This window comes from Channa argus, chromosome 1, assembly GCF_033026475.1.
Source record: "Channa argus isolate prfri chromosome 1, Channa argus male v1.0, whole genome shotgun sequence".
Taxonomy (NCBI): domain Eukaryota; kingdom Metazoa; phylum Chordata; class Actinopteri; order Anabantiformes; family Channidae; genus Channa; species Channa argus.
This window is the reverse complement of record NC_090197.1, coordinates 9184111-9200309: the sequence shown is the minus strand read 5'-3', so window position 1 is coordinate 9200309 and position 16199 is coordinate 9184111. Positions and strand designations below refer to the sequence as shown.

General features: G+C 39.8%; 3 protein-coding genes across 7 annotated transcripts; 1 reads left to right on the top strand and 2 right to left on the bottom strand.

Moving 5' to 3' along the window:
* Nucleotides 1–358: 358 nt before the first annotated feature.
* Nucleotides 359–4806, bottom strand: slc52a2 (solute carrier family 52 member 2). Its single transcript, XM_067492945.1, has 4 exons — nt 4556–4806; nt 2482–3337; nt 2240–2363; nt 359–2094 (listed from the first exon to the last, which is right to left on the bottom strand). The coding sequence occupies exons 1-4, from the start codon at nt 4683–4685 to the stop codon at nt 1876–1878; spliced, it is 1329 nt and encodes a 442-aa protein (XP_067349046.1). The 5' UTR covers nt 4686–4806; the 3' UTR covers nt 359–1875.
* A 1097-nt stretch (nt 4807–5903) lies between these two features.
* Nucleotides 5904–10941, bottom strand: LOC137107999 (uncharacterized). Of its 3 annotated transcripts, XM_067492431.1 has the most exons (4): nt 10848–10907; nt 9457–9494; nt 9267–9333; nt 5904–8910 (listed from the first exon to the last, which is right to left on the bottom strand). In XM_067492431.1, the coding sequence occupies exons 3-4, from the start codon at nt 9325–9327 to the stop codon at nt 6371–6373; spliced, it is 2601 nt and encodes an 866-aa protein (XP_067348532.1). In that variant the 5' UTR covers nt 9328–9333; nt 9457–9494; nt 10848–10907; the 3' UTR covers nt 5904–6370. The 3 variants fall into 3 exon arrangements, with proteins under 3 accessions (XP_067348532.1, XP_067348450.1, XP_067348376.1); XM_067492349.1 differs by lacking the exon at nt 9457–9494 and having other exon boundaries at nt 10848–10941; XM_067492275.1 differs by having other exon boundaries at nt 9457–10887.
* Nucleotides 10926–15977, top strand: fbxl6 (F-box and leucine-rich repeat protein 6). 3 transcript variants are annotated; one of them, XM_067492551.1, is made up of 10 exons: nt 10926–11026; nt 11573–12174; nt 12934–13092; nt 13182–13245; nt 13710–13841; nt 13926–14033; nt 14157–14270; nt 14620–14851; nt 15263–15506; nt 15659–15977. In XM_067492551.1, the coding sequence occupies exons 2-10, from the start codon at nt 11639–11641 to the stop codon at nt 15786–15788; spliced, it is 1719 nt and encodes a 572-aa protein (XP_067348652.1). In that variant the 5' UTR covers nt 10926–11026; nt 11573–11638; the 3' UTR covers nt 15789–15977. The 3 variants fall into 3 exon arrangements, with proteins under 3 accessions (XP_067348652.1, XP_067348806.1, XP_067348728.1); XM_067492627.1 differs by lacking the exon at nt 10926–11026 and adding an exon at nt 11052–11376; XM_067492705.1 differs by lacking the exon at nt 14157–14270.
* The last annotated feature ends 222 nt before the right edge of the window (nt 15978–16199 follow it).

Genomic DNA, 16199 nt, shown 5'->3' with positions numbered 1-16199 from the left:
TTCGATACAACCTTGTGTAATTGTTTTTTACAAAAGTAGAAAACTGCAAAAAGCCAATATTTAATGAACTACTCCTTAGAGCAGATGTGTATAGTGTGCTGCTTTTGAAGTGAGAGAGCAGAAGATGTTTGTTTGGTTGATCGTGAATATCATTTAGTTGGTGACGGCACAAACTTAAGTCAGGAGTGGCCAACTCGAGTCCTCGAGGGCCGCAGCCCTGCTTGTTGTCCAGCTGCCGACTGCTGAATACCTGGATCAGAAAATATGCAAATTTTCTCTGGTTTTCTTTAAATAGCCTAATTTGCTACATTGTAGTTTTACCATGTACAAGGTACCTCAGTGAAGTTCAGGACACAACTGTCATGTATTATACTTTATTGCATATCATTTGCAATGACTGCATTGAGTGGACAACACCAGTTGCTGGTGAGCCAGACATTCAGTATCAGGACAGCCCCTGTGACAGCCCACCGCTCCCCCCTGAGGGATGGGTTAAATGCAGGCACCAGATATATGCTCATTGACATCAATAAAGGCTTCCATTATTCTCAGCCAGGGCCTGCACTTACAAAGAAGTACAGTGCATCTTTACACCATGTGACTTAATAACATGTTGGTCAGGTCAAAGTAGGTTCGGGCTGAAAAATTAGGTTTGGCTGGTAGGAGGCGAAGCACATTCATGACAACATGGCTCGACCGCAAACCACAACACAGAGCTCAGCAATGAAGTCAGTACTGTAACATATTAATCGATGTAAAGGTTTTGCTATTATTCCAACACTGGACATGAGTGAATGGTGCTTATTCTGTAAAGTTCTCAAATAGTGAAAAGTACTAGTGGTGGTAGAGTCCAACCAAACTACCAACCCTTATGTTTTCAGACAAAAAAAAAAAAAAAAAAAAAAAGCTTCAGAACCGTCTCAACAAATCTTTATTTTCCCCCAGCATCAGCCATTTGATGTCACGTGATGATGATGATGATGATGATGCATGACTAGTTTTTTATTAAACAAGAGCACCACCAGCCCATGGGAAAAAAAAAACATAAAAATATAAAAAAAAAAAATATGGCTAAGTGTACAGATATTCTCCATGTGTAATCGTAGAGTTTAACAGTAGTTTAGTGAAGGTAATGAATTGCGTTTACTGTAACAGCACAGTGAACACATGTACTGACTAAAGGAACTGGGGCATGTTAAAGATGTACATTTCTCCAAAGACCAGGATGATGAAAGTCCCTTGTTTACCAAAACTCATTAATCAAACTCCACACTGCTATTATGTTGAACACACCCCGTTTCAATTAATGATTCACTTACACGAAATCAGCAGCATGCACGTCATGACTGTTGGTCCTTTACTCTTCTACACCTACTAGTGAGTTATTTTCACTTCCAAAAGTAGTGATTTATCTTGTTAATTATGTTGGACTGCTATTGTTTTGAACACAACAATGTGAATTTCATATTTGCTGATGTAGTACTGCTTAATCGACTTACAAGTTTATGATTGTCTCCCTGAGTACATAATTTTCCCACCATCAGTTGTAGTAGCAATAAAACCATTAGCAGCTGTTTTTGCTATTGTAAACAACTTCAAATACAAAGATACATTATAAAAAATCCCCACAACAGCCTTGTGGTATTACTGAATCTTAAGCATTTAACATGCCCTTGGCCAATGTGCAGCAACACAACGCTCGCATTATCTCTGGGTCAGGAGAGGACACCTCATTGGTGGCACGGACCTCAAGAAAAATGAGGCCATAACAGAGCTAGTGCTTTTTCTCCCAAAACCGTCCTTTTCACCAGGAGCACTAAACGGGGACTGTATGTGTAAAAGCAAATAACAGAATTCAGAAAAATATTACATCTCTCACTGCTGCTTAATGCAGTTATCCACACAGTCCTGAGCTCTGGCAAACACGTGGTAGACGTTGACCAGGGGGAACATGATGAGGGCTCCGATAAGGGAGCCAGCCTGGATGGAGATGCCGCACCACAGAAGTGCAGCATGGCCGGCCTCGTGTAGCAACGTCCCAATCACCACCTTCAGGTATGAGAAGAGGCCAGTGAAAATAATCCAGGAGGTCACCTGTAGAGGGCAGAAGACAAGCAGCTGAAGTTCAGGGGACATATAATTCCAGGAGATAACGCACCATTTTTAGCTCATATATCAAAATCAGCACTAAAATCTTAAAACCTACAACCCAGATCTAGAAATGAGTATTATCACTCACCACTAAAGCCACACCAGCAGGGTTTCCTAGAAGTGGTGGACAGGGGCTGAGTGCTGCTAAGGCCATGAGATATGCAGCAAATACTGTCCCTCCTAAAGACAACAACCCGAGACCTGTGGAGGACCTGGGAGACAAAGGAGATCTGATCATTGCTGAATCACCACTGCAATGAAAAGTTAAAAACAATGGTGGAGACAACCACAATTAAAGCATGTATTTAATTCCTCCTTATATTTTCTAACCTGAGGACAACAAACATCGCTAGAAAACAGGCCACTGGGTTTGCTATGTTGCCAAGGACCACAGACAGGTGAAAGGTCATAGTGCCATAAGGCAAACAGGAAAAGCTCTGCACAGATGGCAGGACCCCGTTGGTGAGGGCATTAGAGATGGCGAGCAATGCCAGAAGGTAGACGTTGTGTGGTGTCCAAAATGTCTGAGCAGGTGGTTTTTCCTCCATCTGCACCTGCTCCTCAGACACAGGCGTCTCTCCATTGTGTAGAGGGTGAGTTTCCTCCCCGTTCTTTGTCGCTGTTGCACTGTCAGACTCCTGTGGTGGCGTGTCTTGCTGTGACTCCGTCTGTCTACGTGTCAGAGCCAGGAAACATACAGCTGAGACTGATAGCATCACAAATAAGAACCAGAAGAAGTCTTGTGCAGGGAAGTTCTCTTTTAAATACTCTGGTTGCGCTGTTCCGTTCACAATTTTACACTCCAGTTTGCTAACACCTTGCCCTAAGGCTACAATACAAGGGAACAAGGCACTAAGGCCCTGTCCGATGAAAAAAGTACGGATATACTGAGGAGGATAGCGAAACATAAAAGGCAGGAAGGTGACGCTTGATGTAGAGCAAACCAAAGATAACACAAAGGTGAAGAGCAGGAATGGCAGCGATCTCGTCCCTCCGGCTACTACGACGGTGTGGGACCAGAAGATGGCCAGTAAAACAGACGTCACCACTGCCAACACCTGGATGAAGTGGATGACGAGCCGTTCGTTTAACCTTCCTGGAGCAAAGTGGTGTGTGATGGTCACTGCTATAGGACCCAGGTTCCCAAATGCTATCAACACGGTAAGGTAGGCAGGCAGGTTCCAACCTGAGTGATAAAAAAGACAAATATCAGTCAAAACATTTACGCAATCTTTGTAATTTGCTGACAAGTCATACACGTATACTTAAGTAAGCTACTAAAATGTTAAAGGGCAACTTCACCAATTTATAACTTGCTCTCCGTGGCTTTAGTTTAGGGTATAAATATACTGCAAAGCTTTTAGAATTCTCTCTGACTTCCCTATTTTAAAATATTTCTCTTCTTGTGGCTGAAAAATCCCTCCAGACAACATCACATATTTTTTACATCACATATCATATATAATTATATTATCCGCGGGAAAAGCGGGTTGACCACGATCACAACCCCCAGTGTGAGCAACCTTAAACTCACGGGGTAAGCTGAAAGGACAAAAAAATATATATATATTTATGACCTAAACTATGAGAAAGTGGAAAATTGGTGAAGTTGCCCTTTAATATGTAATAAAATAGTGCAGTAGACCCTGTGAGAGGCCTGTAGATGGCAGCATAGAAGCTTCCTATCCAGTCTGGTAAAGAAAACTCCAGGATTGCCAACATTAATTGAATGACTTCCTGGGTTGGCCAGTGCGGAATTAAGGGTGTGAATGCTTAATAAATAAAAGAACATTTCAGTTTTTCTCTTACATACCGAAAGCTAATTGCAGTGTAATAAGTAACTAATAAGTGTGAGATGGGGGTTTATAACCTGCTGCACACATACAATGAGAATGTCTCTCGTGGTGAAGTGAAGTAGAACAATACTTATTCAAATATGCAGAACGTTTTTAATGAAAGGACAAAAGGGTAAAGTAATTGAATACTAAATACACTTTTCTTTTAGCTGTATAAAGCTGAGATGTTATCAGAGGTTTTAATGCATAACCCAAGGGAATCCATTGTCATAACGCTGATTATAATTTGTATCTTACACATTTTAATAACTAACACTGTAATAATACTGATATGCACGTGATTACAGCATATTCTACACATGTAACTTACGTTTCATGTTTAGACTTACTGTTAAACTGAAACACAAAACACTAGTACTATCGTTACTGCAGTATTCTACCAAACGCTAGCTAGGAACCATTCACAAGGTAACTTCGCCCAGGGTCGGAATCCAGCGGACACCTGATCAATGAGTAAAATGCATCCACAACGGTGCGTTGATGTTCTGATAAAAACCCGATGTCAGGCTTGATACACGTATGTTTTCTGCAGAAATTGCGCCACTTACGTTCGGGCAGAACGTTGACCACCACCGGGAGCTCGACCCAGAGGCTGTTGACGGAAACCCAGGAGCCCATAGCGAATAGAGCGATTAGGACATGGGTGATCGCTGCGTTGCTCCACCAGCTGCCGGTCATGGTGCCGCTCTCTCCGTTTGGTTCTGTTTGCCGTGTCAAGTGAAACACTTGACAATGAGCTCTTCACAAACGCTGTGGAACATTAACCTGGTTCTGCTGGATCGTGAACAAAGGTTCCCGCCCCTTCAGTTGCCTTCGCGTACCACTTATAATGTCACAGGCTTCGTGCAGTGGTGGAATAAGTAATCAGATCATTTGTAAAAGTACTGTATCAACACTACAGTGTAGTCGTACACTGGTGCAAGTAAAAGTCCTGCATTCATATTGTTGCTTAAGTTAATGTATAAAACTACTTCAAAACCGAAAACGTACTCTTTATGCAGAACATGTCTTTTAACACCAAAATGTTTTGGGGATTGTAATTATTGATGCATTCAGGTGTTCATCACTGTAGTGTTTCACCTGGAGATGTTTTTACATTACTTAATGCAGTAGTTTAGTGAATGTATTAGTTTACTTTCACAACTGTATACACGTGCCTCATAATAAAAGCAAGCGTAGGTGAAAAGTAACTATTTACTTGGGTACAGTAAAACAGCATAACATGGACATACTGTTTATTTTATAACTGTGCTACTGTAAATGTAAGTAGTAATAGCTAAGAATGACAGTTCTCTTTCTTTCAACTACAAAGTCTTTATAGTTGTTCGGTTTTACAGTTTCCAACTATTTTAACAGCACCACGTCACCCCTCCCTACACCACGGTGGGACTCCTACATCTACAACACTTTATCCATAGCAAAGAGTTTTTTCTAAAATACTAGACTATGGATTCTTTGTTTGATACGTCTTTGGCTTGCAGGAGTTGAACACTGACCACTTGGTTCTGTCAACACTGGACGTGGCGAGATATATCAAATTTGTTCTTAGTTTCCATGTAAATTTGTAAAAGTAGGTGAAAGGTCAAATGGCTAATTCAGGGTCTCACAGTAAACCAAAGGTTGTATTTTGAAAATAACATAATGATCCCATGATCTCATCAGGGATCACACAGTGTTGTGTCCTTTTCTTTTTGGTTTCGTATTAAAATAAAATGTATTCTCATAATAAATCATAATGCTGTGACCTTTTCAAACAATGACCCAAATAAGCCCCGCTATCTTTAGTGCTTCTTTTTTTTTGGCATCCACCCAGTTGCAAATCCCTTTAAATTGTGATCAATGTGATGTGGGCAATAGTGATGAAAAATATAGTAATGAACAAACTGAAGAAATAGGTTGATTTTCAAACTCAAGCCTTTACGCAATCATACCAATTGACTATATTAAATAAAAATATGAATACAGATATTTATTTTGATAGTGAATTATATAGGCTAACAGTTTAAAGTCCGCAGCTACTATCTGACCTCTACATGTTGATAATGGTTACAGTCATATATTTAAAAAAAAAAAAAAATCATTTTTGGCAACATAATTTTGCCATTTCTAAAAGCAATACTGTGCCATTCAGTGTGTAAATCGTTCCAACAAATTTCAACAGAAATACAGTTTTTAGTAAACACATCTGGTAATTACAGAATCATACATTATAGTGTATTTGCGTTGAAAGATCGAGGCCTTGATGTGTACTTTTTCTTGGTGCGTAAACACAGTTATATAATGGTGTCACATGTTTGAGTTCTTCCTCTTTGTGTTCCCAACTGTGTCATCCTGTCATGTTGTCAACAGATGCAATGTCACTCTCACGTGGTGCAGGTCTCCCCCTGCCCAGCTGCAGCGTCCCCCGCTCCTTGGAGAGCAGCCTTAGTTGTCGTCCTTTTAGGGGCCCAAACCAGGGAGTACCCAGGCTTAACACGAGGAAGCGCAAGCTTCAGCTTCAGCACCATTTGTGTAGTGTTGCGGAAAACGCAGTTCAAGTGTGGGTCTGTGTTGTTGAGAATCATTTTCTGGTACAGTATTTCACAACGAATTGCTTCCCTTTTCTCTGCTCGAGATTTTCCATCAAAACGCAGCAACATTTTGTCAACATCTGGCTGTGACTTGCACGGCCCCCCGTTTCTGTTCACTGTAGCTATGATGTAGTCCCTTTCCATGTTCTCCTCAACCTCTTCTCGATGGATCCGTCCTGCTTGTTCTCTTTTACCTCTCTGATCTTTTTTCGCAACTTCCGAAAATGATTTCTTCTGCCATACGGAAGAATCATCCGAGCAGTTGCCATTTGACCCAGACTGGTCATCATCTTCCTGAGAGCTATCCGATGACAGGTGTTTTTGTGCGGCACGTTTGCAGGACTTGTCAGGTCTTTTCTTCTTGTATGGGAATGCATGGCCAAACGGATACTCTGCCATCAGGACGGAGAAGGTGCAGCTAACCAGTTGTGAGGTTAAATCATGTGAAGGGACTTGGGAAAATTTTCCTCCTGGCAGAAATTCCTTCAGGTGTTCCTCAGTGATGGCTGCAATTACCTTTATTGTCCTCTTCAAGCAGGCTCTAATTAGGTCCCTATTTGTGTGCCACTGACCACAGTAATGAAAAACCCCTTCATAGGTTTTCTCTTGCAATGGGAACTGCAGAAACACATTTGTGGTCTCTTCAGGTTCCAGCAGAGTTGATGGATCTTTGGACCAATCAAGGAACCTTTGGTAGAGACAGAGTAAGTACTGGCTGTACAGTGAGTATTCGCCTCCACTTTTCAGAAGCTGCCAATAAGGACCAACGATTTTGCAGTAGACGATCGCCAGGACACATACAAGGCTCTGAATCACAAAGTCATTAGCATCAGCAGCAACGCTCTCAAGAATGACATTCGGGCATTTGTCATTGTTCAGCGACAGCAAATCAGAGAAGAAGAGAGCGATCTCTTTGTGATGGTGAATAAGACCTGCGGCAGATTCAAAGTAGTTTTTGATTGGGTTTGACTGATTTACTACAAGTTTGGAAGGATTTTTCTTTTCCTCACAGAAGGCTACCCAGTGTTTTCTATAGTTCTGTGTATCAGAGGTGCGAGGACTTAAAATATCACATGCCATGTGAATGTAGCGCGAAGTGGCACTTTCTGACATATTCACAAAGTTCTTGAAACTTGGAAGCTTGTCACGGCCCAGTTTCTCTCCCGCTGACAGGATGATCTCTCTCTCAAAGTTCATAATATGCTGCTCGACTGCGTCGTGCATGTCAACAAGGAAATTGGCGTTGTAGTTTAAAAACACCACAGGAGAAACCAATGAAATGTCTTCAGGGAGGGAGTCAAATTTATTATCAAACTCTGCCATGGCAGGATGCTCCTTGCATGTCAGAGCATACTGATTTTTGAGAAGATCCAAAGAAACGTTCTTGCATTCTGTGGTTTTGCCTCCGTAAACATTTGACAGCTTTTGGACAGAGAGCATTGAAATGTCAAGCAGGGTCAAGGCCTCTGCTTTGTTATCCGAGGTTTCTTCTTCACTGTCAGAATCCCAGTCCTCGTCACTGTCATCATGTAAAGGAACATGCTCTTTCACTATTATTTTCTTCACCACTCCTCTGTTCATCTCAGAACCCTCGTCTTTCATGATTTCAAAGCTCTCATATTCCTCCTTGATTGTGACTTTTTCATAATTGAAGGCCTCATCTCTTCTTATGCGTTTTTTCACAAGAAATTTAGGAGCTTTTTTGCTCACCAGTTCAAATGGACTTTGAAACAGATTCTCTATTGCCACATTCCTCCTGTGACTTCTTGTTTCAAAATTGCGGCTGCACAATTTTAACTTTTTTATTCTGGGCTTTAGGTGTTTATACGCTTTTTGAATATCCCCATTCTTACAATACTCCCGGTTAAAATTTCTAAGCCACGTAACCATAACAACTGGGGCAATTTTCTCCCTCGTGATAAAGTTGCTCAACTCAAGAATCAATCCATTTGTCACTTCAATGGACTGTGCTCGCTCTGAAAAGTCCCTCATTTCCAAAAGATGTTGTCGTTCAACTCCAATGCTATCACAAATTGGGCCAACAAAGTTAAAGTTGACGTCTGATTCCAGGAAGGTCAGCCTTGCTTCGAATCCCAAACTCAATGTTGTCGCAGTGCCTCTTTCAATCAAACGACGAAAATCAGCAGAGTGATTTCTGGGGAAGATTTTCTTGAGCCAATCCACAATGGCAATCCATGGAAAGTTATTATCCTCTCTCATAAGTCCAACTTGAATCAAAAGCCGGTTCTTGCATGGTGCCAGTTCAAGATCTAAACCTTCCCCAGATTGTGGACCAATGAAATCAGCAACAAGCTTCCAATAGTACTCATCTCCTGAAAAAAAACAAACAACAACAGTTCTCTTAAAAAATTAATGCTTAATAATGCTTGATTTTAATTTATTTTTAAATGAAATGATAATGGGGAGGGGGGTGGATATAAAATTAAAACCTGTGGCTATACTTCCTTAAATGTATTTATTAATGCTTTTTGATAATTAGCAAAATAAACCCTAATGTTGCAAAGTTTTCTGGACTTTAATCAGCCAACCAATCATTCAATCAATTACTAGCAAGTTGTTTGATTTATAATATAAAGAGTTTGCTTATAGGTAGTTTGCATAGTCTTCTTACATCTTATAACAGTTTGACGACAAGGCCATTTTACTTTTAAATGTGCTTACTACTTACTCAGATTGGCATCAGTTACAGCAGCTTTACCACAAAGGGAAAAATCTTCACCTTCCTCCATTGCGTGCTGTTTTTTTAAAAGAGAGACACGATGGAAAAGTTTCAATCATCATTTAAAATCCCAAACACTCAAAACAAGATGTGTAAACATATCTTAGGTCATCCTATTACTTTTAATCGGATGACTTACAATAACTGGTTTCTTCTTTTTCCTGTTGACAGGTTTTTCTTGACAGTTTGCCAATAAGCAGAAGAATCAATTACAAGCAAGTAATTACATTTACACATATTATTTTCAGTCAGTGTTCTATATAGTGTGTGCAACAAGCAAGAGATGTTAAAGAAGTGGAACAAGTATCATACGGTTAGCGATGTCCTGGAATCTGCACCCCTGCAGAAAGAATCCTTGCTTTGGCATTAACATGCAACCACATAACACAAAGGCAGGATACTGAAGCTCAGTAGGAAAGTAACTCCTTTTATAAAATAAATAAATAAATGAGTCAACATTTATTTTAGGTGTATTTTGATTAACTTCACTGTTCCATTGGGAGCTTTTATTGGTTTAGGTTTAAGTTATTAGCAAGTTATTTCCAGTATGTTGTACCAAGAAGTGTTTCTTTTTCTTTACGGAAAGGCATTCCCTTCATTATCATCATCATCATCATCATCATCATGTGTCATGTTTATATAAAAGCAGTAGTTTTACAAGCAAGACATTACATGTGTCCATTGCTTTCAGTTTTGTGTTTCAGATTCTATTCTTGTATGCTAACAGGTTTAAATGCAGTCTTAACTCCATGGTACGAAGGTGTTGGTTAAGTCATGTTCTATGTGTGATATTTTTGTCTTTGAGACAAATATGTGGATTTATTCCAGTCCTCACACATCATAACACAAACTAACTGTATTATTTCACATTCTCTCAATGTCCTCCCTGGCAACTGCAGTAATACCCATGATTGGAAATCCCTAAGACTGTGTATTGATTCATACATCAATACACTTCAACAGCACCAAATAAAACACAGCCTCCAAAACTAACATGATGTGGAATCAGCATCTCACTTTAACAATACCAACAAAATTATTACATTCATAAGAATTGATTATGTTGTAGGACTATTTTTCCAAGGTGGTTTAAGCGAGCGGAAATACACGGAATAATCATTTGTGTAATTTTGTGCCACCTTGTGGGACCTGGAGCGTGAACTATGCAGGGAATCCCTTCCCGCACCATGCTCCACTGGATATGCTATACAAGCTATAAACATACAAGAGTCAACGTGTATAATCTACCTTTCCCATTAAAGTCACATATACACTAAGCCGTGCCAATGTCTAACTAAGTCTGGTGAGATCGAGTATTTTACAGAGTGCAAGCGCGTTATCTTATAGAAGGGCGCCGATGCCTAACTACCTTTGCAGGCTAATATTAGCTTTGTGCGCAGCTTGCTAATGTTAGCGCCAACTTTACCCGCAAAATCCCATCACAGTTCAATGATTTATGAATAATAACAGCGCAGAAGACATATGTGTCGCGCAGCATCATTTCCACTGTGCAAGAAAATATGTTCTTACCCAGAAACTACAATGCTGTGCGTTCTCTTTGCTTCTTCTCGACCTCAACCACACACGCTCAGTGAAGGCGGGGCCGTTGTGAAGCTCTCCACCAATCACTAAACAGGAAACGAGAAATGCATTGTGGGTCTGTGAGTGAGGCTGGAGACTGTCAGCCGCTTTTCACAAACTAGCAGCAGGTAAGGAAACCTACCAGCGCGTACTGCAACATAACGCATTTTTATTAACGCATTATTTTGAAATCTGTTGTCAGCGTAGCATTTGCTTCGACATTTCTTCCGCTGCGTTAAAAATCTGGGGGCCTGATTCCAGCTAACTAGCTCAGTGTTAAATAATGCTAGCTAGCAGCCATTGTGATTCGTTCAGCTAATGTTTATCAGCACACAGAGTTACTATTGACGCTGTGTTTACTAAACATCGAGAGGTATAAAACAAGTTCAACTCTGAAAAACGTTAAGTATGTACTTGACACGGAACTCCGATGTGGAAAGCGATGACCTGTTCAAAACAACTGACCATCAGAACTACAGTAAATATCGGGAAGCTTGGCAACTCCCCTATCATTTACCTTGATGTATTCCACCCAGTGCAGGGCATTGCTGTATTGCATTAGATTGTATAGCTGTGCTGAATATTATTCTACAACCCCTTTTTTTTTCTTTAAACAGGAAAAATAAGATTACTCAAACAAGCAAAGTTTGATCAAGTTTTTGATTGTGCTGTAGTTCCAGGTGCTGATGACTGGTTGTCTGGTAATGAAACTCTTTGTGAAGACTAGATAGCACCACACCATGGATTCATCTGAAAGGGAAGCATCAACCTACGGTGAAAGAAAAACAGACACTGCGCCAAGCAATTCAAGTTCATCAGGCCAAAGAGAAGACGAACCAAAATCAAAGAAGTCATCTTTAAAGAGGCGATCTGGCAAAACCACAAATGCAAAAGCAAAGAAGAAAAAAAGGAGCATGGTCTCCAGGTCTGCTCAGCTTGGCTACACTGTACATCCCGGCGAAGATATGTTGCTCGTCATATCAAGCACGACTTCTAATTATAATGGCTCTGCCTGGACTCTAAAAAAGAAGGGAAGCAAAAAGAAGAAACTTAATAAAGGAAAGCAAAAAGCCAACCAGATGAAGAAAAAAAAGACAGTCTGTGCTAAACCTAAACCAGCAAATAATGCGGTTGTTAAGACAGAAGAGGAGACAACTCTACTCGTGCCAGAAAAAACAAAAGACAATAGATGGGGTGAAAGTCTTCCAGAAGAGGTGCTAATAAAAGTTTTTCAGCTGGTGGTTTTCCAAGATGGGGCTGTACCATTTTTATGCAGGTACATCACATTCGATTTGACATTGCTCAGCCTAGAAGTTTTATATTGTACTTTAGACTGTTATGACAATAAATGATACGAAGGATGTGGAGCAGATAAAAAAATGGAATTTTTAAAATTATAAATTGTCGACCTTCATTGAAAACGTCCATGTGATAAAATCATTATATTTTTTAAAATGATGCTGTTTGATAAAGAATAAAGATAAAAAAACTTGCAAATAAGAGACATGGGAGTTTTTTTTGCCTGTTTTAATTTAAATTGCCTTTAACATGAGTTATTTATGAATGATACAGTGTACACATTTGCTTATGATTATTGATACTACTGTCTTACACCTTTCAGAATTTTGTTTCTAATTCATTTTAGTCTGTTGTGTTTTATTGATTGTTGAATCTTTATACAGTGACGTTGAGTGCCCTGAAAGGCACTTTTAAATAAAATGTATTATTATTATTATTATTATTATTAAAGAAGAGACAGCAATTGTCCATAAGATTTTCTACAGACCTTAAACTGCTTTTTTTTTGTCTGACAACTATTTAAAATTATTATCATAGCACAAACAAGAATAGCACATGTTATTATTTTAGAAGCTGGGAAATGTGATTTTTTTTCTCAAAAATGTTTACTCAGTGGGTACGGAGGACCGAACCACCGAACCTTAGATTGATGTTTCCCTAATGCACAGCCACTTCACTTTCATCAATATTACACAGAACTGAAGTGAATTCTTTTATTTCTTTGTCTATGGTTTAGGGTGGGGAGAGTCTGCCGTCTGTGGAACGCTGCTGCCTCCAGTCCAGTTCTGTGGCGTAAAGTGACTGTGAGTCACTGCTGGAGTGCACCAGGAAAAAAACAACTGCCTAAAATTGAGAACAAGATAAAGAACACTTTTAACTGGCTGGTGCAAAACAGGTTTGTATTATTAGTTTGACATGATGTGCAGAATGCATGACATACATTCTGCGTGTTAAACTGTGTTTAACCATGTTCTAATTTCCCAGATTCTCCCAGCTGCGAGACTTCTCTCTCTGTCACTGGACAAATAATGTTAACTATGCAGTAGAGGTAAGTCACCAATAGAGATTTTTTTTTTTTTTAGTTTTGTATAAAAACGATTAGTCGATTAATAAACCTCAGAAAATTAATATTAATTAACCAATGACATTTTTCAGTTTTTGTGCTAAAATGGCAAACGTTTGCCAGAAATTGATGCTTTTCCTTGTCTTTTATAAAAGTCAAGTGAATATGTTTGTGAGGTTAGACTTTTGGTCAAATAAAAGCAATTTCAACAATTAAGACAAGCAGTTTATTCTTAGATTTTAAGCACAACTTCATTTACAAAAGAGCCCTTGACTCGCAGATTAAAGGAATCATGGGTTTCAGTACAATTTTTTTTATTTCAAAGTAAAAGAGCTACGACCCGATATTTCCTAATTAAGTTCTAGTTTGTACTTTGTCCAAGAATAAAATCTTGTGATCTTTGTAAACATTAACATGTTTTTTCCTCTTTGTGTTGTGATCAAATTTAGGTTGTGTCGCAGTTCTGCTCTCACCTTCGCTCCCTCTCGCTCCCTTACTGCACAGGCCTGACAGCGAGGGCCTTCCACAGCCTTGGCTTGCACAGCCTGTCTCTGCAGAGCATAAATCTTCAGTATTCAGAGGTGTGTCAGAGACCAGATCATTTCTAAACCAGACCTGGGTACAAATAGAGTTGAAAATCTGTATTCAACTTGTTTTTGCTATAGTTTCAGGTTGAGGGAGTCCTGGAGTACCTTGAAAATCATGGCAGCCGGATCAAGCAAATTTGGTTCACTCAGGGAATAAAGAATGCCAGGCTGCTAAGTGCTATAACTGTAAGCCCCACTTTTCTGTTCATATGGTTTTTTAAAATTAGGCATGAGTCAAAGCCAGATACCGGAGATTAACAACAATAACAACATTTGTTTTTGTTTGTTTCATTTATTTAATTTTTTTAGAGGGGATGTTGTCCTGATTTGGAGTTGTTGGAGGTCAACACAAAGCTCGACAGTAAAGACTGTGAACTTTCTCTTTGCATCCAGGCATTACAGACGGCATGCCCTAAACTCAAGGTGTTGTTGTTTAAGATGCCAATTTATTGTATTTGGGACTGTAGTCTCCTTACTTTGAAGGTTCAGCACTACTAACTGAAAATAATAATAGTAATTTTACAGCTCTAGTGAAGAAATGAAATCCAGTTATATTAGAAGTAGAAATAGTTTGACAACAAAACCTTGTAATCTGGCAAAATATGATGGATATTTCAACTATTCTCTGAGCAAAAAGCTTAGTAGGCTGCTGTCAGCAATGCACTTACCATTTTCCTTGTATATGAGGCGTTGTTTGTCAGTAGATGTATGTGTACACCATGTTGATATGTGAAACCTCTATTGCATGTCTACATCTGTTCTTCCCCCCCAGACCTTCCGGATGCTGAATGTCAGACCTCTTCATAAGACGATGCGTAATGGTGCCGATTCAACATCGGGCTTCCCGTTACTGGAGGAGCTTTGTATCGCAACCACATCGTATTCCTATATGACTGACAAAGATTTGTGGGATATTCTCTTTAACTCCACTAAGCTGCGGGTCCTGGACCTGCGTGGCTGCTCACGTATAACACCATCCGGTCTAGCTTCATTACCTTGTCTTGGTAGGTTAAAATTCGTACTTTACCATATGTGTGTGTGTGTGTGTGTGTGTACACACACACACACACACACACACACACACACCTTTTTTTCTTTTTTTTTGTCCTTCCGGCTTTTTGTCCTTTTTGGATCGAACTACTGACCCTGTGGTCTGTGTACGACTGCCTTACCAGCTGAGCTACAGCCGCCTCCATACCTATATATACCTTACTGAGCTTTATATATTTAATACACAAAGCTCTTAAACTTTATTAAACTCAGAAATACTGTTAATACTCACTTAACTGTAGAATATTTATTTTACAATTGACTTACTGTATACCCAGCTGTGTATGTAATATCAATGATTTATATTTACATTTATTTTTTATTGATTCATAAATTGCCTCTTTTTCTTCCCTTTGTTTTGGCAGAGCTCGAATGTCTCTTTTGGGGACAGTATTTTAGCAGCCATATTGGTTTGTCATCACCTAAGAAGGGACTTCACATGGTGACCCAAAAGTGGAGTCAGACTTTGCAACAGCTTGACATTGCAAATCAGCTCTTCACTGAAGAGGACTTGATGATAGCAATGAGTTACCTTGCTCAGGCAAAAGAGGCCGACACCCTGCGTTCACTCAACCTGAGTGGGACGAGGATCACACTACCTGCCCTCAGGTACTTGGCTTACAATTTTCCCTCCTAACTCTACCATTCCAAATCACAGACAGGCTGCTTACACACATACACGAGCATGACTTAAGCTTTCACATTTTAAATCTCCTTTACCGCAAGTTTAAAGATCCTAAAAAGACAACTCTTTTTTTCAGGTCAGCCATTGGCCAAACGACTGCTCTTAACTACCTCAACCTTTCATCCTGCCGTTATCTTCCCAGAGGAGTGAAGAGAATTTACCGTGGCCAAGAAGACATTCGCCAGTTCCTGGACAAATTGGAGTAATTATATTCATTTGGTTAAAAAACTTTCTAATTCACACTGTAATGTCTTTAACAATGTGTCTTTTATTTGTTTGTATATTTTAATTTGTGTGTTGGCACCTCCAGATATTTTTGTAAATGTTTTCGTACTGTTCTCACAAACTCTTCCATACACAACCTTTCCAAAATAAAAAAGGTTGGAATCCAAGAATCCAGTGATAAAATCTGTTCTGTTGGTGTTAGTGTCAGTAAGAGCCTTGTCTGCCTGAGGTTTAGGTGGGATGTGACATGTTGGCTGTAAGTGGGTGGCAGTGGTGCAGTTGGTAGTGCCTTACTAACCATAGGGTTGGAGGTTCGCGCCCCGCTCTTCCCTACAACATGGACACTGGACATTCCCCAACTGCTCATTTCCAGTTCCCAGCTGCAAAGTGTT

Bases quoted from the DNA above. Each gene is read 5' to 3' on its own strand.
- slc52a2 (XM_067492945.1), bottom strand. From the start codon at position 4,685: ATGACCGGCAGCTGGTGGAGCAACGCAGCGATCACCCATGTCCTAATC. The intron at 3,338-4,555 runs GTAAGTGGCGCA...TTTATCACTCAG, and splicing joins GGTCAACGTTCTGCCCGAAC to GTTGGAACCTGCCTGCCTAC. The intron at 2,364-2,481 runs GTTAGAAAATAT...TTTGTCTCCCAG, and splicing joins GCGATGTTTGTTGTCCTCAG to GTCCTCCACAGGTCTCGGGT.
- LOC137107999 (XM_067492349.1), bottom strand. From the start codon at position 9,327: ATGGAGGAAGGTGAAGATTTTTCCCTTTGTGGTAAAGCTGCTGTAACT. The intron at 8,911-9,266 runs GTAAGTAGTAAG...GTTTTTTTTCAG, and splicing joins TGTAACTGATGCCAATCTGA to GAGATGAGTACTATTGGAAG.
- fbxl6 (XM_067492551.1), top strand. From the start codon at position 11,639: ATGGATTCATCTGAAAGGGAAGCATCAACCTACGGTGAAAGAAAAACA. The intron at 13,246-13,709 runs GTAAGTCACCAA...GATCAAATTTAG, and splicing joins ATGTTAACTATGCAGTAGAG to GTTGTGTCGCAGTTCTGCTC. The intron at 13,842-13,925 runs GTGTGTCAGAGA...TTTTTGCTATAG, and splicing joins TAAATCTTCAGTATTCAGAG to TTTCAGGTTGAGGGAGTCCT.